The sequence below is a fragment of the Fusarium odoratissimum genome, assembly GCF_000260195.1.
Source record: "Fusarium odoratissimum NRRL 54006 unplaced genomic scaffold supercont1.21, whole genome shotgun sequence".
In the NCBI taxonomy this organism is placed as follows: domain Eukaryota; kingdom Fungi; phylum Ascomycota; class Sordariomycetes; order Hypocreales; family Nectriaceae; genus Fusarium; species Fusarium odoratissimum.
This window is the reverse complement of record NW_022158706.1, coordinates 612,861-633,587: the sequence shown is the minus strand read 5'-3', so window position 1 is coordinate 633,587 and position 20,727 is coordinate 612,861. Positions and strand designations below refer to the sequence as shown.

The 20,727-nt window shown below is 48.4% G+C and overlaps 10 protein-coding genes across 11 annotated transcripts; 8 read left to right on the top strand and 2 right to left on the bottom strand.

Moving 5' to 3' along the window:
• Window positions 1-648: 648 nt before the first annotated feature.
• On the top strand, window positions 649-4,039 carry FOIG_11412 (CMGC protein kinase). The gene is made up of 6 exons (XM_031211977.1): window positions 649-807; window positions 881-2,445; window positions 2,501-2,704; window positions 2,847-3,052; window positions 3,152-3,444; window positions 3,498-4,039. The coding sequence occupies exons 2-6, from the start codon at window positions 1,129-1,131 to the stop codon at window positions 3,848-3,850; spliced, it is 2,373 nt and encodes a 790-aa protein (XP_031058551.1). The 5' UTR covers window positions 649-807; window positions 881-1,128; the 3' UTR covers window positions 3,851-4,039.
• Window positions 4,040-4,117: 78 nt separating this feature from the next.
• On the bottom strand, window positions 4,118-6,169 carry FOIG_11411 (uncharacterized protein). Its single transcript, XM_031211976.1, has 4 exons — window positions 5,949-6,169; window positions 5,606-5,880; window positions 5,477-5,548; window positions 4,118-5,427 (listed from the first exon to the last, which is right to left on the bottom strand). Exons 1-4 carry the CDS (start codon window positions 6,007-6,009, stop codon window positions 4,396-4,398), a joined length of 1,440 nt encoding a protein of 479 aa, XP_031058550.1. The 5' UTR covers window positions 6,010-6,169; the 3' UTR covers window positions 4,118-4,395.
• Window positions 6,170-6,364: 195 nt separating this feature from the next.
• On the top strand, window positions 6,365-8,070 carry FOIG_11410 (CMGC/SRPK protein kinase). 2 transcript variants are annotated; one of them, XM_031211974.1, is made up of 4 exons: window positions 6,365-6,818; window positions 6,866-7,185; window positions 7,240-7,589; window positions 7,636-8,070. In XM_031211974.1, exons 1-4 carry the CDS (start codon window positions 6,541-6,543, stop codon window positions 7,966-7,968), a joined length of 1,281 nt encoding a protein of 426 aa, XP_031058548.1. In that variant the 5' UTR covers window positions 6,365-6,540; the 3' UTR covers window positions 7,969-8,070. The 2 variants fall into 2 exon arrangements, with proteins under 2 accessions (XP_031058548.1, XP_031058549.1); XM_031211975.1 differs by having other exon boundaries at window positions 7,240-8,070.
• On the bottom strand, window positions 7,712-8,414 carry FOIG_11409 (uncharacterized protein). The gene is made up of 2 exons (XM_031211973.1): window positions 8,269-8,414; window positions 7,712-8,209 (listed from the first exon to the last, which is right to left on the bottom strand). Exons 1-2 carry the CDS (start codon window positions 8,378-8,380, stop codon window positions 8,025-8,027), a joined length of 297 nt encoding a protein of 98 aa, XP_031058547.1. The 5' UTR covers window positions 8,381-8,414; the 3' UTR covers window positions 7,712-8,024.
• A 912-nt stretch (window positions 8,415-9,326) lies between these two features.
• On the top strand, window positions 9,327-10,819 carry FOIG_11408 (uncharacterized protein). Its single transcript, XM_031211972.1, has 2 exons — window positions 9,327-10,013; window positions 10,089-10,819. Exons 1-2 carry the CDS (start codon window positions 9,692-9,694, stop codon window positions 10,712-10,714), a joined length of 948 nt encoding a protein of 315 aa, XP_031058546.1. The 5' UTR covers window positions 9,327-9,691; the 3' UTR covers window positions 10,715-10,819.
• A 32-nt stretch (window positions 10,820-10,851) lies between these two features.
• FOIG_11407 (uncharacterized protein) lies at window positions 10,852-12,394 on the top strand. Its single transcript, XM_031211971.1, has 2 exons — window positions 10,852-11,673; window positions 11,741-12,394. Exons 1-2 carry the CDS (start codon window positions 10,928-10,930, stop codon window positions 12,162-12,164), a joined length of 1,170 nt encoding a protein of 389 aa, XP_031058545.1. The 5' UTR covers window positions 10,852-10,927; the 3' UTR covers window positions 12,165-12,394.
• A 942-nt stretch (window positions 12,395-13,336) lies between these two features.
• Window positions 13,337-14,011, top strand: FOIG_11406 (uncharacterized protein; the record flags this gene model as incomplete). Its single annotated transcript, XM_031211970.1, has 1 exon — window positions 13,337-14,011. The coding sequence occupies one exon, from the start codon at window positions 13,337-13,339 to the stop codon at window positions 14,009-14,011; it is 675 nt and encodes a 224-aa protein (XP_031058544.1).
• A 133-nt stretch (window positions 14,012-14,144) lies between these two features.
• Window positions 14,145-16,120, top strand: FOIG_11405 (uncharacterized protein). Its single transcript, XM_031211969.1, has one exon. It carries the CDS (start codon window positions 14,492-14,494, stop codon window positions 15,917-15,919), a length of 1,428 nt encoding a protein of 475 aa, XP_031058543.1. The 5' UTR covers window positions 14,145-14,491; the 3' UTR covers window positions 15,920-16,120.
• Window positions 16,121-16,338: 218 nt separating this feature from the next.
• FOIG_11404 (uncharacterized protein) lies at window positions 16,339-17,261 on the top strand (the record flags this gene model as incomplete). The annotated part of the gene is made up of 1 exon (XM_031211968.1): window positions 16,339-17,261. Exon 1 carries the CDS (start codon window positions 16,344-16,346, stop codon window positions 17,259-17,261), a length of 918 nt encoding a protein of 305 aa, XP_031058542.1. The 5' UTR covers window positions 16,339-16,343.
• A 979-nt stretch (window positions 17,262-18,240) lies between these two features.
• FOIG_11403 (uncharacterized protein) lies at window positions 18,241-19,940 on the top strand (the record flags this gene model as incomplete). Its single annotated transcript, XM_031211967.1, has 4 exons — window positions 18,241-18,361; window positions 18,413-18,616; window positions 18,666-18,762; window positions 18,815-19,940. The coding sequence occupies 4 exons, from the start codon at window positions 18,241-18,243 to the stop codon at window positions 19,938-19,940; spliced, it is 1,548 nt and encodes a 515-aa protein (XP_031058541.1).
• Between the last annotated feature and the right edge of the window lie 787 nt (window positions 19,941-20,727).

Here is a 20,727-nt window from a genome sequence, read left to right as displayed (position 1 = left end):
AGAACGTTCAAAACTTCACGAATGGCCTTAACCTTAAATTTATGCTTGGGGGCCTCACATGGTGGTCTGATGTCTAATGGGAATGGATTCCGCTACATTGGTGATACGCCAAGCAACATCTCTCGCAACCAGAACCGAAACGGAACTTGGTGGTCATAATCGAAGTTGACATAGCATGTATAAAGAGCAGGCAAATTCTGCTAGATCAGCGAGCTACATGAATTTGCAAGCGTTTGGATGTGCAGGGCTGGTTGATAATGGCAAGTCAACCGCCAATGAAGATATAATGCCAAGGCGGCGCGACTTCAGCTCATGCAAAAGCATACATCCTTGAATTCTACACTAATTCCGATGTTACCGGTGGTTCCGACGCTGCCCATTCTTCACGCCATTTCATCACAACAGGTTAGAAAGGTCTTGAGTATGAAGGAGGAAGGGTAAATGACGTCGATCCCAGTCCGAAGCCGGACTGAAGATGGATTCAGGCCAGAAGTTACATGGGGGTTGAAAATGGCCAAGCCACAACACCATTCAGCCAGTAAGATGTGTCGAGATCCACGCATATGCGTAGAACTCATACGCGCTAAACCATCCTGCTGATATCCCAGATGCCATTTCCCAGAACAGAATGTCGCATCTTTGTCTTTCATTTCTCATAAAAATCCTCCCGGGATGCTGGATGAGCTTCATCCTCTTTCTGACCACATCGCACTCTAAACGTCACCCAACTCCACCTAAGCACGATATTCATCTCGTTCAGCGCAAACAACGCTGCTAGCTCCCCACTCACTATTTGAACATTATTTAGTAAGTTCACATACTCGCCAATACTCTCCTCACCACTTGCCTTTGCAACACGGGCATAGTAACCATCTTCTAGAGCTCAAATAAGCCTTGGGTGATGCTGTCAAGCCACATTCAAGCCTAATCGCTGTTGGCACTTCCAAACCAGCATATAGCGAACCCCAATGGGACTGTTCGCTTCGGATAACTACTGGCATACTGATTGGGATCAATATCTTCATTCCGAGACGTTTCTTGAAGACGTCCCCCCTTTGGTAGGTTAACGGATATTTCACTACTTCCTTTTCGAAACGCCCTTTGCCTTAAGTTCAGGTGGTGTGCATCATGGAGGCCATTGGTATTGCTGCTTCTGTCCTGAGCCTTATCAGCTCCTCAACTGAACTTGTGAGAGCGGTTCAGTATCTTCATTGTCGAATGGACAATGAGCACGAGAATTATCTTCGCTCTTTGGGAAAGCTTGAAGATGTCATCGACAGGATTCGTACAAAGCTCCTCAAGGTCAATGGAATCATTCCTAAGGACCTGGGAGAGACCATCGATCTCGCCACAAAGAGAGCTATTGAAGACGCCGGTAGTACTAGGCAGTTGCTTGGCAGGGTTTTGCACGATACTGGCACAACTTCGTCTAGAGCGGCAACTTGGGGAACTCGTCGGCCAAGTTATACTAGCAAGACAACTTCTGCGCGATCGAGAGAGCTCGTACAAGTGTCGCAGGAAACTGCAACTTTCGTTGGTCATTTAGACACTTTTGAGGGAGCTGATCACTACGCGCTTGATCCGCCATTCTACGATTTCGGAAACTCTTCCAGGTCCATCTTCGACGACGTTGAAGCTATAAAGCCCGGAGGGACGTCGCAGGTGTTTCGAGTTGGAATCCACCTGAGCCACATTCCCGACTATGGGGGAGAAAGCAGAAAAGAAGTCGCATTCGCTGTGAAGAAGATCTACAGTGAAAGTTCTCAGGACTACGCTCGCGAGCGAGACGCTTATCGAAGAATGAGTCTTGCCCAAAACCCCCATCCCCACATTGTCCCCCTTTTCGCGACCTACAGAATGGAGGGCAAATATCATTTTGTCTTTCCTTCTGCGAATTGCGATCTCGCCACGTATTGGAGAACACAGCCTAGACCAAGCAATGACAAGCGCAGTCTTGGATGGTTCGGTTGGCAGATGAGAGGGCTTGCAGATGCTGTATCTACTATCCATGGACAGAAAGGCCAAGCTAGAGACGTTCATGGGGTCCATGGTGATATCAAGCCAGAGAATATCCTCTGCTTTGGCTCCAATGATAATGATAGATGGCCAGGATTCGCTCTTTCGGACTTCGGATCTTCATACTTTTGCACTCCCGAAGAGAGAGATATCCCCAAGGGCCTCAAACACACGCCAGCCTATCGCGCCCCGGAGATCGATACCACGAATGTGGGCATTACACAGGCCTACGATATCTGGAGTCTTGGCTGTGTCTTTGCAGAAGCCATCGCTTGGTTCTACGATGGCAAAGCCGGTATCGCGAAGCTGATCGACGCTCGACTCGATGAAGAAAGCAACAGTCCTAATCGAGATGCTTTCTTTTATGTGAAGTACGATTTCAACAGGAGAGGTGGGCTTTCGGCGAAACTCAAGCCTGAGATCCAAAGAGTAAGTCCTCCATCCCTTTGTTCTCGTCTTCGTAAGCACTAACCTTAATCAATAGCTGATCACATCCCTTCGTAGGAGCTCTCGATCGTCCCTCTTCATGGATGACATGCTCTATATCGTCCTGGAAGGGATGCTCAAAGTCAACATCAGTGAGAGAATGTCAGCTCGGGAGATCCTCGACGCCCTGACCCAAATGTGCATCAAGTTGGAAAACGACCCAGCTTATTCTGAATCTCGCGGCAACAGTGATGAAGAAATGGTACGACAGCCACTTCAAGTTCCTTGACGGAGGAAACTGTGTGAATTCAAAGAACTCACGCATATATAGCTAGGCTTTTTCTTATATGGCTACTCCGTATTATTCGACAAGGAGTATTTCGCTAACGACTTCGCGATCCCAGGTCCACACTCAGCATGCCAATCGACGACGACTCGATAACACGGTCGATGCGAATTATTTTACCTACACAACAACCCAGAGTCTCAGTGACGCCCAAATCAGTCTGAAACCTCGCTTTGCATGCCCCTTTAACAAGGCAGGTATACTGGTCTCCGTTCACCATCGAGCTTGTGAAGGTCCAGGGTGGATTGATGTCAACAAAGTCAAGTACGTATAAACTTTCCTAAGTCCTTCTAAGTTCACCTAAATTTACATAAGGCTGCATAAGTACCTAAGCTTAGGAAAGATAAGCTAACTTTAGAGTAGGGAACATCTCTTCCGCTGCCACCTTCCAAAGAAGTACAGAGGCAAACATATTTGCCGCCGGTGCGACACCAGCTTCGAAACAGACGAGCTCCTCCTGGCTCATCAACATCAAGAGACACCATGCCTTAAAAGGAAACCAGAGGCAATTTACGGCATGTTGAGTAGAGAGCAAGCTGCTCGACTCCGTTCCCTCAAGAGGAAGTCATCGAAAGAAAGTGAAGAGGACCGATGGTTCGATATCTACCGGATCGCATTTCCGAGCTTCAATCGGATGCTGGAGAATGTCTCACCATGTAAGCGCTTGGAGTTGATCCCTCAGTGATTTCAGGCTAACCAGAAGATCAAGATCACGAATCCAACACCACCTCCCTCAGTACCTTAAACTCAACAAGCTCGAACGGAATATCTCAGTACAAAGACTATCTCCGCAACCGTGGTGCCGAAGAGTATGCCGCCAAATTAGCGAAAATGGGCATCAGCGTCACACTCGAGGCAGCTGCAAAGCTTCTCGAGCTGCAGGTCAAGGACCTTGAGACCTTTGATGAGACCATGCGAGAGCCTGTTCATGCCTACGGAATTCCAACTGATGCAGATCACGAGAAGACCGGAAACAGTGCCCCCTCAGATCTCGGTGGCTCATCTGATCTTTTCGGCCCAATTCAGCTGCTGGCCAGATATGCAGATGATGAGGAACATTGAAAGGGTCGGATGATCTCCAGGACTATGGTTGGGGATCTCGGCTTCCTTGATGGTATGTGGGAAGGTTATGAGGTGTTTGATCGTGTTATAAGTGGCTTTGAGATTTATACTGGCTTCAGTCTGTCATTAAATGGCCAGATTCCACTCTTTTAGATAGCAATTTGAAGTTTGATTTGACTAAAATCTGAGGAGAATGGACTATAAGCATTAAGCTTTAGGATAAGTACAGTATGTGAAGAGCTAATCTCCTCCAATATGATAAGAGATGAGGTAAATCGCTATAAAAGTAAATAAATATTACTGAATTTATGCATATTTTAGGCTTAGACATAATGCGCGACCTTAAACTGTAAGATCAACTAGGTAGTGAGTGTATCTGGGGCAGTCTTGAGGCGAGGCGCGTTATACTTTATCACTTTCCTTGTTTCTCTATACTGTGCTTGATCAATAATTGAAAGAATCAATTATTTATTGTTTGATAATTCATACTAGGCATGCGTATCGCATCATGCTTCAGGAACATCGTCCACACTTTTCGCCCCCAATCATTCAGCGAGCTGCAATCCACGGATAGAAAAACGAGCTCGGATAGTAGCACCAGATCCAACATCAAACTCCTCCTCACGGTTCATACCATTAGCACCCGTCACACTATCAAAAGAAATATCGACAGATCCCTGCTCGCTCGTACCATTCTGCAGGCTAAGCTTGAAGCTGTGCGGGTTAGAAAGCTGTTCCGCGGTAATAGGGAACCGGAAAGCTGTGTCGAAAGATGGGTTGAAGATATCCGTTCCAGGGCTATAGCTCTTGACGGGAGTGACAAATTCCTTGTCGCCCCAGGTCACCTTGACGCTGGGCTTGAGCTCGTCGCGTTGGCCGTTTAGACCATTAACGCTGGCGATGAGGACGGTAGCGAGACCGCAGATTTCGCCTTCGTTCTGGCTACTGGCGGAAATGCTGTTGGATTCGCCGACAAAGTTGAAGAACTTGCCGTGGATAGTCACCTTGGTCTCAAGGGGCTGGCCCTTGTGCGACAGGGTGAGGGTTTGGCTACCGCCGTTCAAGAGCAGTTGCTTGACAGTTGTCGTAGCAATACCAATATCGTCGTCACCGCCCAAGTCCTCATCGTTCACATCGATGGTAATGCGCTGTTCGTAATCTGTAACAAGGAAGTCGTGAGTCTCGTTCCACTGAGGGTCGTGTTTATTCTTAATAGTCGAAGTTCGCCACTCTCCCTCAGCACCGACGTTGACATCACAGTAGCAGTCGGGAATATCCTTGACAAGCTTCTGGAGTAGTCTCTTGGCGCCACTCTTCTTCTCGCCCGTAATCTCAGTTGCGTTATCAATGGTAAGGCGAAGAACACCGTGGTGGGGCTGGAAGGTCTTGAAGTAATCATTAGAGGAGTCGAGCTTGACGAGGAAGCGGTTGGGGAGGACGGCCATGGAGGAAATGATGTTGAGAATGACCTTGCGGACGGTCTTGTCGATCAAGGAGAAGTCGGCGATGTTAGCGGCGTCGGTAAAGTCGAGAGATAGCTCAGGGGGGTTGATGAAAGCCACCTGAGCAGCTCCGATCTATGGATGTTGTTAGTGCTGAGATATCGATTCAATTGTAGTTTCATACCAGTGGGATAACGTTTGTCAAAGGACAAAGCAGAATGGAAAGTCTTCCCCTCATCTTCACATGCTCGATACCCTGTAAGACCAATAATCAGCAAGACGTAATACTGAGGCTAGGCAAAGCGGAGCTTACAATCTTGGGCACCATCGACGCATCAAGCTCGAAATCGCACTTGCCATCCCAATTCAAGTCCATATCAAGTTTGATGCCCTCGAGTTCGGTCTTGTGCACGTCAACATTTGAGAATCTGATGGGTGTAGGTCCAAAGTCCAGCTTAACGAAGCGGAGGTTCGCGAGAGGACCTGGAAGCATCTGGTCAAGCATGGGTTCGACGACATCTTTGATGATCTTGCCGCCTGCGACGTTGATGTTGGGCCATAGCTGGGCGATGATGTCGTTGAGGAATCCTAGAGAAAGTAAGCGCGATGATTGGAGACGTCATGTGGAGTGTTTAGGGTGAGAGGGGAGTACTCACCGGCAGATTCCGCGCCTCCAGAGGCGGTAAGAGTATCTTTGAGAGAAGCCATGTTATCCATCTTGGCGGGTGAAATGAGAGAGAAGGGAAGTAAAGAGGTGAAAGCCAAGAGAGGAATGTGTCGTATAAATAATGATGACGATGCAGCTGAAGGTGAGGTTCTGCGGGGTTTGGGAGGTGAATGGCCCGACAGTTGAGCTCTGATGCAGGACCTAGAGCTCTAGACCACGCCCTGACGTCATTTGTGCTTCGCTGTCACCTCGTACAGGGGTGAATATCCTGTTCACTTACCCCTAGACCAGCTGGATCAGCGTCATGAATTACAGATGAAACATTTCTATCGATGATTTTTGATCAGATTAAGCATTCTGCCAAGCTTTTGATCCGTTATTTGAGCTGCAACCTTATTTTTGGGCGAGGTTCTAAAAATATCGGGTTGCGGACTGGGCGACAGGGATTAAATGTGCCGCATCATCCGATCGTCACTACAAAACTTAACCTGGAGCGACAAGATGATTCGACGTTTCGAAGCTTCCAGGCTTCGCTGATCATCTTGGATGCAGTGGAAGAGACATTGAGATTGGTAACGGCGATGGTTAGTGCGAACCTTTTGAGGGCGGCGCGGATACGGATCTCGGTTCCATCAATTGCTGTTGCATTCTTTCCTACCCACGTACGTCAATATCACGGCAGCCAAACACCAGCACAAGAGTACAGATGTGGTGTTGACGCTGAACCAATGCACCGCTATCGACCAGGTGGCTACCATCCCGTTGCGTTAGGCGATTCCCTTAGCGATGGACGGTATAAAGTCCTTCATAAGCTTGGCTGGGGCAGCTATTCGACAACTTGGGCCGCCAAGGACCAGACGTATGTTTGTGTAACGAAAATGCCGTTTCTTACTGATTATTTGTCAGGCATGATCGCTATGTTGCACTCAAGATCACAGTTGCCGAAGCGAGAAGTCGGGATACCAAAATATTACAAAGGCTTGCTGCTTCACCAAGAAATCACGAGGGGTCGTGTTACGTGAACCAAATGTGGGATCAATTCACTCTTATTGGCCCCAATGGCTCACACGATTGTTTAGTATTGGATCTCGTTGGGCCCAATATTGCAGACATCATTGATAGCCACTGCAGAGGTGACAGACTGCCGTCTCACGCTGCAAAGTCGATCTCGAGACAGGTATTGCAAGGCATCGATTATCTTGCTTCCAACGGCATCGGGCATGGTGGTAAGAGAACCATGTTTCAGTTCGTGACAGCGGCAATGCTGAATTTGCTCACAGACCTTCACACTAGGAATATTGCTCTAGAGATTCCGGAGCTGCATTTGTTAAGCGAAAGAGATTTCATTGCTAGGCTTGGTGAGCCTGAGATGGGCTTAGTCACCAGGCGAGACGGCAAGTCCTTGTCATCCAATATACCAACATGTATCGTCCGACCTTCATCTTTCAGACACAAGGACGTCCAACGGCTGCTCTCGTCGCCATCTATCAAGATAATTGACTTTGGTGAAGCTTTCTTCAACCACGATACGCTCAATACATTGCATACCCCGCTACCAGTACGCGCACCAGAGATTGTGTTTGGAGACCGACTCGATAACCGAGTAGATTTATGGAGCACAGGATGTCTGGTAATCACCACCTGATAATGAAGATTTCATCTGCTAACAGGCACAGATGTTTGAGCTGGTGACTGGGCAGCCCCCGTTTGACGTTGTCATGTTAACTCCCCCCATGTTGGTCCAGCAAATGATAGAGCTTATAGACGATGAGCTACCGTCAAGGTGGCAAGTTAAATGGAAAGAAATGAAAGGGGAGGGATTGCAGCAGCAGGATGCTTGGAAGTTGCAGAGTTGGATGGAAGAAGTGTATTTCGATAACAACAAGCATCTAGAGTTCACAAGGGACGAGCTAAGGGCTATAGCGAAGTTGATTGCAAGACTTATGAGATTTGAACCCTCAACGAGGGCCACGCCAAGCGAGCTTCTTGCTGATCCTTGGTTTCAATGACTACTCCAAGAACCGCCGCAAATTCTTAACTTCAGCAAATAAAACAGGCTTTGCTCCTAGGTCCAGCAGTAGTCATGCTTTCCCATAGCTCCGACCTGGCATCCATTCTTGCAGTACTTCTTGAACTTGATAGTTCCGTTGGGACCGCACGAGAAGAGGGCATCGTTGATCTGGCTTTTCTTGAAACACGTTGCTTTGGTCGCGCGGGTGAGCTCGTCAGAGATCGTGGAGTAGTATTTGCCTATGAAAGAGACTTGTCAGAGATACCCTGGCCTGATGGAGAGGAAGAAAGGGACTCACCAATGTCAAGGAGGAAGTGGCCGCAGTGATCAAGCTTAGGGGTGCAGTTTCGTGCCTCGCCAAAGCCAGCCAGGGCGGCAACGAAAGCGAGCGGGACAAAGCTAATCTTCATGCTGAGAGGGGGGAGAATGATGTGTGAAGTTTGGGTTGTGAGTTGATATTGAAACGACGTTCAGTTGGTGACGTTCCGGGGTTTATAAGCTTAAAACAGGCTCAGCTGCTAGCCAGGGGCTTCAACACCTTTTCAGCCTTGTGAGATCTAGAACCCTAAGCTAGCGAGCCTAGATCCTACTATCTGCGTACTATGGCTTGTTGAATCCCATTATTCTTCAGCCGCAGACGCCACTCCGTGACGTTGCGGATATGAGCTGGATCAGCCCATCGAATGGAAACGGGATCAATAACCTTTGAAATTTGCAAAAACGTATAAGAAGCAATTTTTACTCAGTCCAAAGCCTTATTGGCTATCGTTCTCTACTTGGGTCAGCCAACAGGTCAACTTTGACTTTCGGAATAGGCATTTTATAGTAATTTCGGCCAATCTCTTGACTGAAATAAGTCCTCTAAGTGTTTAAAGGTAGCTAGCGTAAGCCATTTCGCTTATTTTCACTTCCCCAGGGAACAGCGCTATATATTTATTGCTTAGGGACTGGAGCATCGTATCAGCCGAGCGCTCGATGGATGTTACGGTGTTGAAATTATATATTTCAAACCTGGTATCGGCGGAAATAGACCAGCCCAAGTGCGATAAGTACCACCATGCTAGACAGCAAGAGCTTGGGTGGACGAGAACGAAACGCAGGCAATCTCAGTGACCATTAGTGAGTGGCTTTGGATATACTAGACAGCCAGGCGAAACAAATTATATTATGTATTGGAGGATAAGTAAAGACTAACACAGCGATTGGGTCTTGGCTTTTCCATGCCATAATCCCTGTACTTTGTTGGGGTCTGGCAGTTCCTTCGGACCCCGCGGGCATCCCAGACGTGGCCATCTGCCCCCCTAACTATTGATCCCGGCCGAACTATGCCCTGCACATTCCGCTTGCGGACAGTAGCACCATTGTCAATGTTTCAGGGTTTATGAATGGCTAGGTCATGTCCTTTTCACTTTTTCAAACATAGCGCTGCTACGGTGGCTCATACATGACCCGTCGGATACACAAATCTACTACCATGTACAGCCTCGCACAAGCTTCGGTAGAGCCCCGCGGCGCCCGATGATTTGGTATGCTCCCAAAGAATGCGAAGGCATCACACGCGACTTTAACTGACTCGAATATTTATCTTCATTGCTTTTCCCTTTCGTGGTTGAGCACTTATAGCATGAAATTAGCGGACTCAACAGTACAAAGTCAAGCATTTTCTCCTCGGTGGATTCCGGAACTCATTAAATAACATCACACTCTCTTTTGAAAATCAAATGGCAGCCATGGGATCCAACAATAATAACTTGTTCGAGCTTCCCGTTAATGAAGACCCTCGCCCTACAGGATACGAGTGCAAGAATACTCACTTTTCTCCACCACCACCATATTCCGCCAACAGTACATCGACCCAAGAACAATCCACAGAGATGCAAATAAACCGCAAGTCGGGTTTTGCCAATCGTCTTCACGTCCTCAGTGCCAAGATTGCTGGTCCCGTGAATGGCTTCGCGAACAAGCTCGGATGCGAGGCATTCATGCCTACCACTCTAGACAAAGAGTGCGACAAAGCATCACGCATACTAACATCTTTCTGTGGTATGTATCCTTGATGGTGCATGGTGGAAGAAAGGCTTGAAAGGTGTTGCAAGGGATGGGCTAACCTGGTTGCAGACGGAACACCACTTTCAACCACTTCGCCAAACGACTCATTATCAAGACGAAAGGCAATAGTCAGAATTCCTCGACAAGTCCTCAAGTCCGCGGCAGGTCTCGCCATCTTCACCGCATTCCGGTCTGGGGCGCAGTTTTCCTGGGGCAGCGGTTCTGGCGTTGTTGTAGCGCGGCGGCCTGATGGGTCGTGGTCGCCGCCATCTTCCTTTGCCGTCAACACCCTCAGCGTTGGCTTCATGGTTGCCATGGATATATACGACTGCGTATGTGTTCTGCGAACCCCCGAAGCCGTAGCCGCATTCACCAAACCAAGAGTCTCCTTCGGTGGCGAGGTCGCTGTTACCGCTGGGCCGGTTGGTACGGGCGTGTATGTTGATTCGACGGTTAACAGCAACGGGGTCGACGAGCCTATATGGAGCTATGTGAAGAGTAGGGGCTTGTATGTTGGGGCGCAGATTGATGGGACTGTAATCACGACGAGAGACAAGGCAAACGAGGATTTTTATGGAGTGAAAGTTCCTGTTACTTCTATCCTAGGGGGCGAGGTTCCAGCTAAAGGACCTATGTGGCCGGAAGGATATTGGAGGTTGAATAATGTGTTACGAGAAATAGACTATGGCAGATGAAGGCGCTAGATCTGTGTGTTTTGTTTTTATCAGCACTTACTCTACATAATGCACTTTAAACCTTAAATTTACAGGGGTCGATCTCGTTCAAATGCCGAACCATCCGCACATGCATTATTGCGGTAATCTTTCTTCAACTTCTATTCTCCGCAAATCTGATCCTTCCTACGCATCTCGAGTGGCTTCCGCCGCCACCTTATCTCAATTGCCACGATGGGCCATCCAGAACCAGGCTCAATTCCTCAAACCGTCATTCTCGCCTGCAGTATCCCCGTCATTTTCGCAAGCATTATTGTCTTCATCCCGAAAAGTGGCATCCTCAGCCGGGTTGGTGCAGCGGTGGCGCTGAGTTGCCTGCAGTATTCCCTTTACACTTCTCTTTTGGAATCTTCCCTGCCTCAAGCCCAGATAACCGGCATCTCTTTGTTCAGCTGGGGACTGTACGCCAATGGCACTGAACAGGTTCTGCTCTCGCGCTACGATGCCGACGATATCCTCACAGTAGAAGAGAGACGGTTGGGCCGTCGGTTAAGTACTGTCACCCGTCTTCTTCGTGCCGTGGGCGTGTATTTTAGCCTGCGCCGTGTTGGCCTACGAGGGGAGATTTCGATGAAGCAACGTGTCTCGTCAAATTCTATTCTCTTTGTTATAACAAAGATTATTGAGTGCGTGGGCTGTTATCTCATCTTGGATGCCATATTGCTCGCGCCGCGTCCAGAAAGGCACCTGATCACAAGAGAGAAGCAGTCACTGTTCAACTTATCGAGTCTGACTCGGGAAGATGTAATCTTCCGCATTTATAGCTCCCTTGGAAATTGGGTTATTGGTTATATCTCAGTACGATTAGCCCATGGCTTTGTAGCTGCAGTATCAGTTTTGCTTGGTTTGTGTAAGCCGGAGGATTGGCCGCACCTCAACGGGCCAATAAGTTCATGGTCGACTGTTCGGACCTTTTGGGGGTAAGTGGTACTCTCAAAAGCCCTGCTGATCAATATCATAAGTACCTATGTACTAAAAGACTTCCAGAACGTTTTGGCATCAACTTTTCCGCAAGGCTCTGACCGGCTGGGGAGACTTCATCCCGGATAGAGTTCTCCGGCTCCGTCGCGGTATGCCGCTGTCGCGATACTTACGCTTGATATTGACATTCTTTACTTCTGCGCTGATGCACCGCTGCCTGCATTACTTCTATCGTCTTGAGGCTGGAGAGTGGTATGAGATTGAGACCTTTTTTCTTCTACAGCCAGTGGCGATTATGTTTGAAGATGCGATGCAAGCTGCAACCGTGCACATTCCCCTCTCAAGGCCATTACGCTGGATAGTTGGGTTTATCTGGCTATGCGCATTCTTCACATGGGTCACGCCAACATTCCTTTACCCTACTATGCGAGTGCCAGATCCGGGGCAGTTGCTTCCATTTTCAGTCTTGGGCCATCTTATCAAGAAGTAATAGGCACGGCCTTGTTTGGTGAAGTTGGAATTCAAGATACAAAGTTCTTTGTGATGATTATAGGCTCTCAGCCCCACGTCTCAACTGCAAGTAGCCCATATGTTGACATCTTAGAGTTAGACAAACAGAACATAGACAGATACTAGGAAAGATCCTTAAACCCTGGATTAGAATACATATTTCTTAGTAAAGGCTCTAAGGTCTTTATAGCTTGCATTTGCGTACCAGTCGTTCTTCTCGATTGTCTTACCATTTTTCTCGTAATATCCCTGTTGCGAAGGAAGTGAGATCTGACAGCTGGTGATTGGATTTTCGATGGGGCTTCTGTTTCGATCAAGTTCCGAAAGCACACAACTCATGCATATGAGCCCAAAGGATCTCACAGATCTCGTGCCCAGTGCTTTTGTCAGAGTGTGAGAATCCACACGAAAGCCAGCCCTTGAAACTTCCGAGAGCCCATCAGTCCGAATAACCGCTCGCTGAGCAAGTATCAAACAGGCTTGAAGCTAAGTGTTCTTCAAGAAGCCCTAGGTGAAGGAATAGTAGCAATATACTAATCTCATGTCATGGTGTATATCTCGAAGGTCAATTAATTGCCAGAAATAGTTCTCGTTCTCTGTCAGAGCGGCTATATCAGGCTTGGCGAACCCTCAGCACTGCCCAACATTCTCTGGCTCCTCGATGTCTTGATCGGAGACATTTCAGTTTGGGAAGCTCGTCAGCTAAATATATAGTTAATGAGCCAATCGCGCTTTTACGTGGCCAGGATAATTCAAAGGCCAAGAGAAAGAACTGGATCTTTCTTATGGATTCCGTTCTGTAGCCAATTGGAGACAAGGATTCTGGGGCAGTGAGAAGTCAAATACTAAGCGCTTAGGCCTTGGCAGAGGATATCGCCTTATGTGATCTCAAGGGTAGAAGATATTCTCAGTAAGCTCATCGTCTGGTTTGGTGATAGCTCTATGCCAGCCTCAAGTACTGCGCCTAATGGATAAACAAAATGAGAATATGTAAATGTTATAAAATACAGTAAAGAGACGCTCGAGAAATGGACTACATTCTCATCACCATTCACAACTATCAGACAACATTCAAATTCGCAAGCACCACAGCATATTCCTCAAACAATACTCACTATCAATTCATTCTATCCTCAGCTTCACACACTCAAGATGGTTGCCTTCAACACCCTTCTCACCTTCGCCGCCACCCTGGTCCCTTTGGTTACTGGCGCTGCCCTACCCACTCATGAAGACTCTTCCCTCACCAGGCGTCAATACCAAGACAAGTCCTGGGACGCCTACCACCGCCAAAACGGAGCATTCGCAAGACAAGGCCTCTGCCTCTTCTACCTCGACCCTTCTCCCCGCGACGGTGCATGGGCATGCGGCGTCTACTGCAAAAACGACCGCACCAAAATCTGCACGACCGTGCACCCCAGCAAATTCACAAACGACATGCTAGGCGCGAACCCCGACGGCGAGCGCTATGCCATCGGCCAATGTCAATGCGACACTTCAGCAGCGGACTTTCTTGCTACAGCTACTGTTGATTTCACAGCTAGAGGTCTTGACAAGGGTTTTAGAGAGATTGGAAGTGTTACGTGTGAGATTATGGTGAATGTTATGAAGGAGGCTGTTTTTGCGAGCACCTATGCTATTCCTGGTGTTGGACCTGTTGCTACAGCTGCTAGGACAGTTGCTAAGGGTGTTAAGTTGGCGTCTAAGACGCAGGGTGGTAAGGATATGTGGACGGATGCTGTTAAGGAGTCTTGTAACTTTCGTCGGGATGAGGAGTTGCTGAACAAGGGCTTTGGTATCTTTGAGGGAGCTCCAGATGAGTTCTAAGGTCCTTCGACTTTTGATGGCATGATTTCATTCGATAGACGTCTTTGCATTTGGTTCGGGATCCGGGAAAGTAGCATGTAGATTGTTCTTGATTTAGCAGATAGATTATAGTAAAACTTTCATTGTTTCTTTTGCAGAAGTTCAAGTCCATTCGACTTTCTCGGCATACTATGGTTGCTTGCTTTAGATATTCACTTCGTATTTGCTCTTTAGTTAGCTTAAATTCAATCCCCCAAACTGCAACTTAAATCCGTCTTAGATCTCGTAGGTCGCTAGTTCGTGGGCTGGAAATATTAGGATTGACAGTGCTCGCCACGGCTGTATAAGGAAGTGTGAATAACCTGTAGCATGAAGTCAGTGCAGACATAAGCATGCATTGGGGCGGCATAAAACTGGGCACGTGAGGCACTGAAGAGAGCATCATCTCTCGCTTGTCAGGCCTCAAATCACAAACGCCAGACACAAACCACTTGCGACATCATGCCCAAAGCATATGCTGCCAGTGCATGGCCTGGAGCTCCTCCTGTCTCGGAGGATGGCTTCGCATTCGCCGAAGGTGTATTTTTCGCTCAATCCTCTGGCCAGAACCGTCATCGGCGCGCCACAGCAACCGAGCTCAAGGAGCATTTCACGTCTGGCAACGACAAAGATCACCCCGCACACTGGTTTGAGGCCCAACTCATTCACTATGGTCTCCCTCCATCCAAGACTAAGTCTGTTGCGCGCATGCGACTGTTTGATGCGGTGAATGCGGGAAACCTCAAGGTGCCAGCTAATGTGAGCAAACTTGAGACGAAATTGAAGAAAGAATGGACAAAGAACGATCGTGAGGCGAAGAAGGGTGCGGCGAGCAAACCTGCTGCGCAAGTGACGCCTGTGAAGGCTGAGACGAAGAAAACCTCTGCACCGGGTTCAAAGAGAAAAGCAAATGACGATAAAAGCAACGCGACGGCCAAAAAGCCAAAGACCGTTGCACCAAAGGCTGTGACACCAAAGGCAAAAGCGCCAGCGAAAACACCAGCTAAGGCACCCGCCAAAAGCACGGCAAAGACAGCGGCAAAGGACCCTGAAACGGGCCCCGCACCGACACTGGCACGAAAGCCCCAGGCTGCGCGCTGCGTTAGAGGCGGTGCATCTCAAGCCGCTGGCCGAGGAGCAAGCACCGCTGCAACAGAACCGACAAAACAGCCACGAACTAAGCAAACTGCCCGCCGAGGAAACTCATCCCGATGGTCAACAGGTGGTCAGAGCCGACAGACAGCAAGAGACCCTTCTCCCGAAGCACCCAGATTCGCAACGCCTCAGACTGCTCGACGCAGCGGCGCTTTTGCGGCCCGGGGACGAATACCCGCTCCGTCGGGCTACGATGATGATGCTCCACCCCCATACTCGGAATTTCCAGATCAAGATTACTCCTCGGATGAGAACAACGGCAGCGATGACGTCGACGAGGCCAGCCTTGCACCGTTGGGTTTTTTGAATGGCGATTACGAAGTTGAATCGCTCGATGTGAGCGAGCAATGGGATTTTGATCCTGACGAGTTCCAATTGACTCTTACAATTTCTGGCAACCGACTCTGGGGAAGATTCAACCTCGGCGTCTACGAAGGCGTACTCCTCTTTGAAGAACGTCCTATGCGCTCATCGCATGATCGCGTCTGGTTCAAATGGCGGGGTCGTGAAGATCAGGGACCTGTAATTTATGGGGATAACAACGAAGGTTGGATGGAGTTTCTTGGCGACGGTCGCATTGAGGGTTGGTTGGGCCACCAGTCTCTATCATTCCAGGCTCGTCGATTGCCTGGTCAAGGGACGCGCAGTAGCATTGATGCTCGCACTTTGCAGGATGAATGGAACGGGTATTCCTATGATTTGTACGAAGAGGAGAATCGGGCGCGGTGGCGATGAGCTTGATTCGTTTGGGGTAGGTTACAGCGGGTGAGAGGACGAATTGGTTACATGTGACGCCGATCACTGAAGATTTTGAGATGTTGGAGTTGAGACTGTTGCACAGAATATTGCGGCTTTTAATATTGTCGCAGGAGAAACTAGTTATAATAAGTGTCCTTGTTAATGATGGAAACTTTTAATACACCGCTTCCATTTGTCCTACTGAACTGGTCAAAGCACACGGCATTGTCCGAATGTCAGCGAAAGGCCTCACTGTGAGACGGCCAAGCGGAGCAACACGGGAGGGACAAGGATCACTCGCAGCGCCCAGCTTTTCTCAACTTTGGGGGTTCTAAAAACAAGAATTTTCCCTTTTTCCCGCCTGTTCCTCAAAACATCATTCCCTCTTTTCACCCCCCTCAGTCCGGCCAGAAAATGCATCATGAGTGCAATTCGAGGCTTTCTCAACGCCTTCAAGGCCCGCAGCCCCCCATTCACCGGGATAATCAACCTTAAACCCCTCAGCGACTCCAACGCCCGTTTGGGGAGAGCTTTTCTCGAGCGCTGCAACCCCTTTAGAGACCTCCCCAAAGACGCGAGGCTTGAGAACACGCTGTGCGAAGTGCGATACATTGATCGTGTTCTCCGCGACACTCTTGTTCCTACGTCGTTGCCGGGTGATGATTATCACTTTTGCTCGAAATTACTGCGCAGTTTGGAAACGAGGCGCGATTTAACGTGGTTGGTTCTCAGGGAAACGGATATAAAGGATACGATTGGTGCTATTGCGAGAAGAGGTGGACGAAGGGCGCCTATTCCCGACGAACCTCACGATATTCATAATCGCGCGAAAGCTCTCGAGCGGCATTGGTCAGCGCTGGAAAAATGCCACACCAAGCTACGAGAATGGGAGCCGAAATACGCGACACAATCACAGCCGCCTCTATTAGGAGGAGAAGAAGATGCAGCTGGTCTTGAATTAAGCGACGAACAAGCTGCGCATGCAGAGATTGAATATCGAGAATGGCGCTCTGATCGCGATAGAAAAGTCTCGTACTTAAAGCTAAATCCACCTGAGCCAGCGGCGTTCATACCCGTTGAACGACGAGATATTCAGACTGATGAGACGTGGAAGATACTTCCGCCTTCGGACAACGAGATTGGGATGAGGCTTTTGCCGGTTTGGACGCCGATTCTTTTTCAGGAGGTGCCGCTTGATTGGGAGAGTCCTGATTCAAGTTTGAGGAGTACGCTTGCGGAGAGGAGGAGGAGGGATGAGTTTAGAAGGAGGGAGAATGATAGGAGGGAGAGGAAGTATGAGTTTCAGAAACAACTTCGTGAGGAGATGAGTAGGTCATGACATTGATGGGTTGAATTACTTGGAGTTTCGGTTGTGTTGGTGACCTGGGATATATAAGGTCTTTGGGATTTGCATATATGAGCTTGATATTCAACATACATCAGCATAGACAACAAGGAGCAGTAGGACCAGGGGCATATTTATCTATGCCAGATATGTATGACAGGTACACGGTGAAACATACTCGCCGGGGCAAAGGGCTAAGACGTGGTCTTCGAAACATATACAGGATAAAGCACCTAGAGGATATTCACAGAGATGAAGTACCAAAGTTCAATAGCCAAGACTTTGGGATCTTGTTTAATAACAGGATAGGGTTTAAACAAGAGCTACCCTGGCAAGCTTACAACAAGACCATAATGTTGGCAAAAAATAAAAACCAAAACACTCTAGTCGTGCACGCCTGATGACGAGTAGTCCATCTCAATCCGCGAATAGTCTCCCAACGGCCTTTCTTTAAGTTTACACCGGAATGCAACGCTGTCCCGCACTCCGTCTGACGTTTTGAACATCCCATCTCAGAGTTTCTTACACACCAGAGTCTCATTCTCGAACCTTCAGAACCGACTCCTCACTTCCTTCTACAAACTCTAAGCGAAGCCTCAACCTCAATCAATTGGTCAATGCCCTCTGTCGAACTTTTGTCAAACGGCCCAGCCAATAGGAAACTCCCGCCGACCGATCGACACGAACAGCTTATCATACCACGATGCTGATATCACGAACCCCGCAAATAGCTGCATTAGGAAGGCACAGATAAGTATTCATGCCGAACTTCCGTGCTCGCTTGTTTACTGTGTTGCGTTACGCTGTATACCCTGGTGAGTAGGACTTTATCTTGGCAAAAGTTCCTCTGATCGTCGGGCTATGTTACGGGGAATTATTATGTATGACTCTTGTATAAATATGAACTGTGCTGCCTGTCTTGTCCGGCAGTACCAGGCTTATTCTTGACTGTAAAGGATTATTGTGCTTCAAGATGGGTTTGAAAACAGCTCTTTTGTCAGTTCTGGGCTTTGTTGCCTTGGCGAATGCTTCGGTTATTCATCCTCGTACTTCCAAGCCTGCGCATGCTCAGTACTACAATAAGAAGACTTCTCGTGAGTTGATGACACAATACGAATTTGATACCTGGACTAAACCTTTACCAGCCTATTATGTCCCATCTACTGGAATCCCGGAAGTCTCATTCGATATCGGTGAAAGCTATGCTGGTCAGATCCCTGTTGACTGGAAGAAGACTGGCTCCAAAGATCCCAAGTTCTTCTACTGGTTCTTCCCAACTGTTAACCCAGCTGGAAAGGACGATGTTGTGATTTGGTTCAACGGAGGTCCCGGCTGCTCCTCTCTAGAAGGTATTACGACACTCCCACTTTTAACATTTCATTACTGACGCGCCTTTAGGTCTTACACAAGAGAATGGTCCGTTCTCGTGGAAGTATGGCACATACAAACCCGTGCCAAATGCTTGGTCATGGCATAAGCTCGCCAACGTCATCTGGTATGAGCTTATCCTTCTCTAAACTACCTCGCCTCACTAATCGTGAATCCAGGGTTGAATATCCCATTGGCACTGGCTTCTCAACTGGTCACGTAACAGCAATGAACAACACCGAGACGGCAGCCCAATTCGTCGAATGGTGGAAGAACCTCGTTGACACCTTCGGCCTCCAAGGCAAGAAACTCTACGTCACCGGCGAAAGCTACGCCGGTGTCTACGTCCCATACGTCGGCGCTGCCATGCTTGAAAAGAAGGACAAGACGTACTACAATGTCAAGGGCGCTCTTTACTACGATCCTGTCATGCCGTATGCTGACAAGCTGCGTCTCGACCATGCTGCTTTTCCGGGCTTCTTTAGACATTGGGAGAGTGTATTTGCGATCCCTGATAAGAACAAGAAGATTCTTGATAACGATAATGAGAAGTGTGGATTGGATAGGTATCGTGAGGCTCATCTTACCTATCCCCCTCCTCCGGCGCCTTGGAAGCCTGTTCAGGTTAAGGGATGCGACATCACTGCTCATTTTGACGAGATCAGCACTGTTATCAACCCTTGCTTCAACGTTTACCACGTCCAGGATACCTGCCCGGTTCTTTGGGATGTCCTAGGCTTTCCGTCGGTTCAGTATACTCCTCCCGGAGCAACTCTCTTCTTCAACATCCCTGGGGTCCGCAAGGCAATCCATGCCCCAGCTGCGCCTAAAGAATGGGCATCGTGCTCAGGCCCAGTTTTTGTCGGCGATGATGACAGATACGATCCCGCCGAGCACGAGACGAAGTTCCAAACTCTTGTCGAGAAGACCAATAACGTCATGATTGGATCTGGTATGGCTGATTACATCATCACTTCCAACACAACAGCTTTAGCCGTTCAGGGCCTCAAGTGGAATGGCAAGCAGGGTTTCCAGACTGCACCGAGTGCAGAGTTTGTTGTTCCGGTTATTAACAACACTGAGAGCAATGTTGAGAACTGGGCCGGTGGTAGTGTTCAGGGATCGGTCCACTCCGAGCGAGGTTTCACGTTGGCGACGGTTAAGACTAGTGGACATATGGTTCCTCAGTATGCGCCGCCTGCGGCGTTTAGACAGCTGGAGCATATTCTTGGACGGGTGAAGTCACTGACGGACGCGGAACCTTTTTCTGTTAATATCTCCACTTCTTTCAAGTGGCCGTATTAGATAGTTTGGTCTCTGGGGAATATATGCCAACAATTATCTGGATGGAGTTGGCGTCGCAATGCTGTGAGTGCATATCCAAAATGTTATCAAGCGCGTTCGACTCTTACCTTTCGTTGAAATCGCTCAAAAGCTTTACAGCTAGTCGCGGTTTGCAAAGATAGTCTAGACCGACGCCAAGGCTTATACCCTCGTTCGTTACCCAGAACAAAACATCACTGGCTCACTCAGACCAAAAGTGACCACTGTGGGCATTCTGGTTCGTACTGCTCAGCACTGATATCAAGACCAATGACGATGGCGTAGCTGAGAGTACATATCCAAAGTTATACGAGCTATGCCTTAATGGTCCCGGCTTGGCACTCTTTAGTCCAAGCGTTGACACTTGTAAGTAGGCTCTCCTAGTCAGCTTCCGCTACAGGAAAGAAGAGCGGTCTGGCCCATACGCCTTGACCATCACTTTTGATTGTTTCCAGTGGTAAACATGCACAAGAAATGAAGGGATACAATAAGGAGGTGATTCGCTTGAAGGACTACGCCGGAACGTTGAGTGACCTCACCGCTTAGATAAATGGAGATGTCAAATGACAATGTTCAGCCTTCATGCCAAAACTAACGACAGCGGCGTAGCTGAGAAAACTTTAAGGGACTTAATCGTATCATAATACCAAAGGCTTGACACTACTTAGTTCGAGTTCCGACTACTCGGTAAACTATTGCCTTGAGCGCAAGCCACAATCAAATCCAAAACGGTCTCGCCCTTATAGCTCGCCTGTCGTTGAGACACTTT

Excerpts from the sequence above, each read along its gene's own strand:
- FOIG_11412 (XM_031211977.1), top strand. The coding sequence starts at position 1,129 with ATGGAGGCCATTGGTATTGCTGCTTCTGTCCTGAGCCTTATCAGCTCC. Across the intron at positions 3,053-3,151 it reads ATTGATGTCAACAAAGTCAA|GGAACATCTCTTCCGCTGCC; the intron begins GTACGTATAAAC and ends ACTTTAGAGTAG. Across the intron at positions 3,445-3,497 it reads GCTGGAGAATGTCTCACCAT|ATCACGAATCCAACACCACC; the intron begins GTAAGCGCTTGG and ends CAGAAGATCAAG.
- FOIG_11411 (XM_031211976.1), bottom strand. The coding sequence starts at position 6,009 with ATGGATAACATGGCTTCTCTCAAAGATACTCTTACCGCCTCTGGAGGC. Across the intron at positions 5,881-5,948 it reads TGGAGGCGCGGAATCTGCCG|GATTCCTCAACGACATCATC; the intron begins GTGAGTACTCCC and ends TACTTTCTCTAG. Across the intron at positions 5,549-5,605 it reads CGTCGATGGTGCCCAAGATT|GGTATCGAGCATGTGAAGAT; the intron begins GTAAGCTCCGCT and ends TTGGTCTTACAG.
- FOIG_11407 (XM_031211971.1), top strand. The coding sequence starts at position 10,928 with ATGGGCCATCCAGAACCAGGCTCAATTCCTCAAACCGTCATTCTCGCC. Across the intron at positions 11,674-11,740 it reads ACTGTTCGGACCTTTTGGGG|AACGTTTTGGCATCAACTTT; the intron begins GTAAGTGGTACT and ends AAAGACTTCCAG.
- FOIG_11410 (XM_031211974.1), top strand. The coding sequence starts at position 6,541 with ATGGTTAGTGCGAACCTTTTGAGGGCGGCGCGGATACGGATCTCGGTT. Across the intron at positions 6,819-6,865 it reads TGGGCCGCCAAGGACCAGAC|GCATGATCGCTATGTTGCAC; the intron begins GTATGTTTGTGT and ends ATTATTTGTCAG. Across the intron at positions 7,186-7,239 it reads CAACGGCATCGGGCATGGTG|ACCTTCACACTAGGAATATT; the intron begins GTAAGAGAACCA and ends ATTTGCTCACAG.
- FOIG_11405 (XM_031211969.1), top strand. The coding sequence starts at position 14,492 with ATGCCCAAAGCATATGCTGCCAGTGCATGGCCTGGAGCTCCTCCTGTC.
- FOIG_11408 (XM_031211972.1), top strand. The coding sequence starts at position 9,692 with ATGGCAGCCATGGGATCCAACAATAATAACTTGTTCGAGCTTCCCGTT. Across the intron at positions 10,014-10,088 it reads CATACTAACATCTTTCTGTG|ACGGAACACCACTTTCAACC; the intron begins GTATGTATCCTT and ends ACCTGGTTGCAG.
- FOIG_11409 (XM_031211973.1), bottom strand. The coding sequence starts at position 8,380 with ATGAAGATTAGCTTTGTCCCGCTCGCTTTCGTTGCCGCCCTGGCTGGC. Across the intron at positions 8,210-8,268 it reads CCACTTCCTCCTTGACATTG|GCAAATACTACTCCACGATC; the intron begins GTGAGTCCCTTT and ends TCTCTTTCATAG.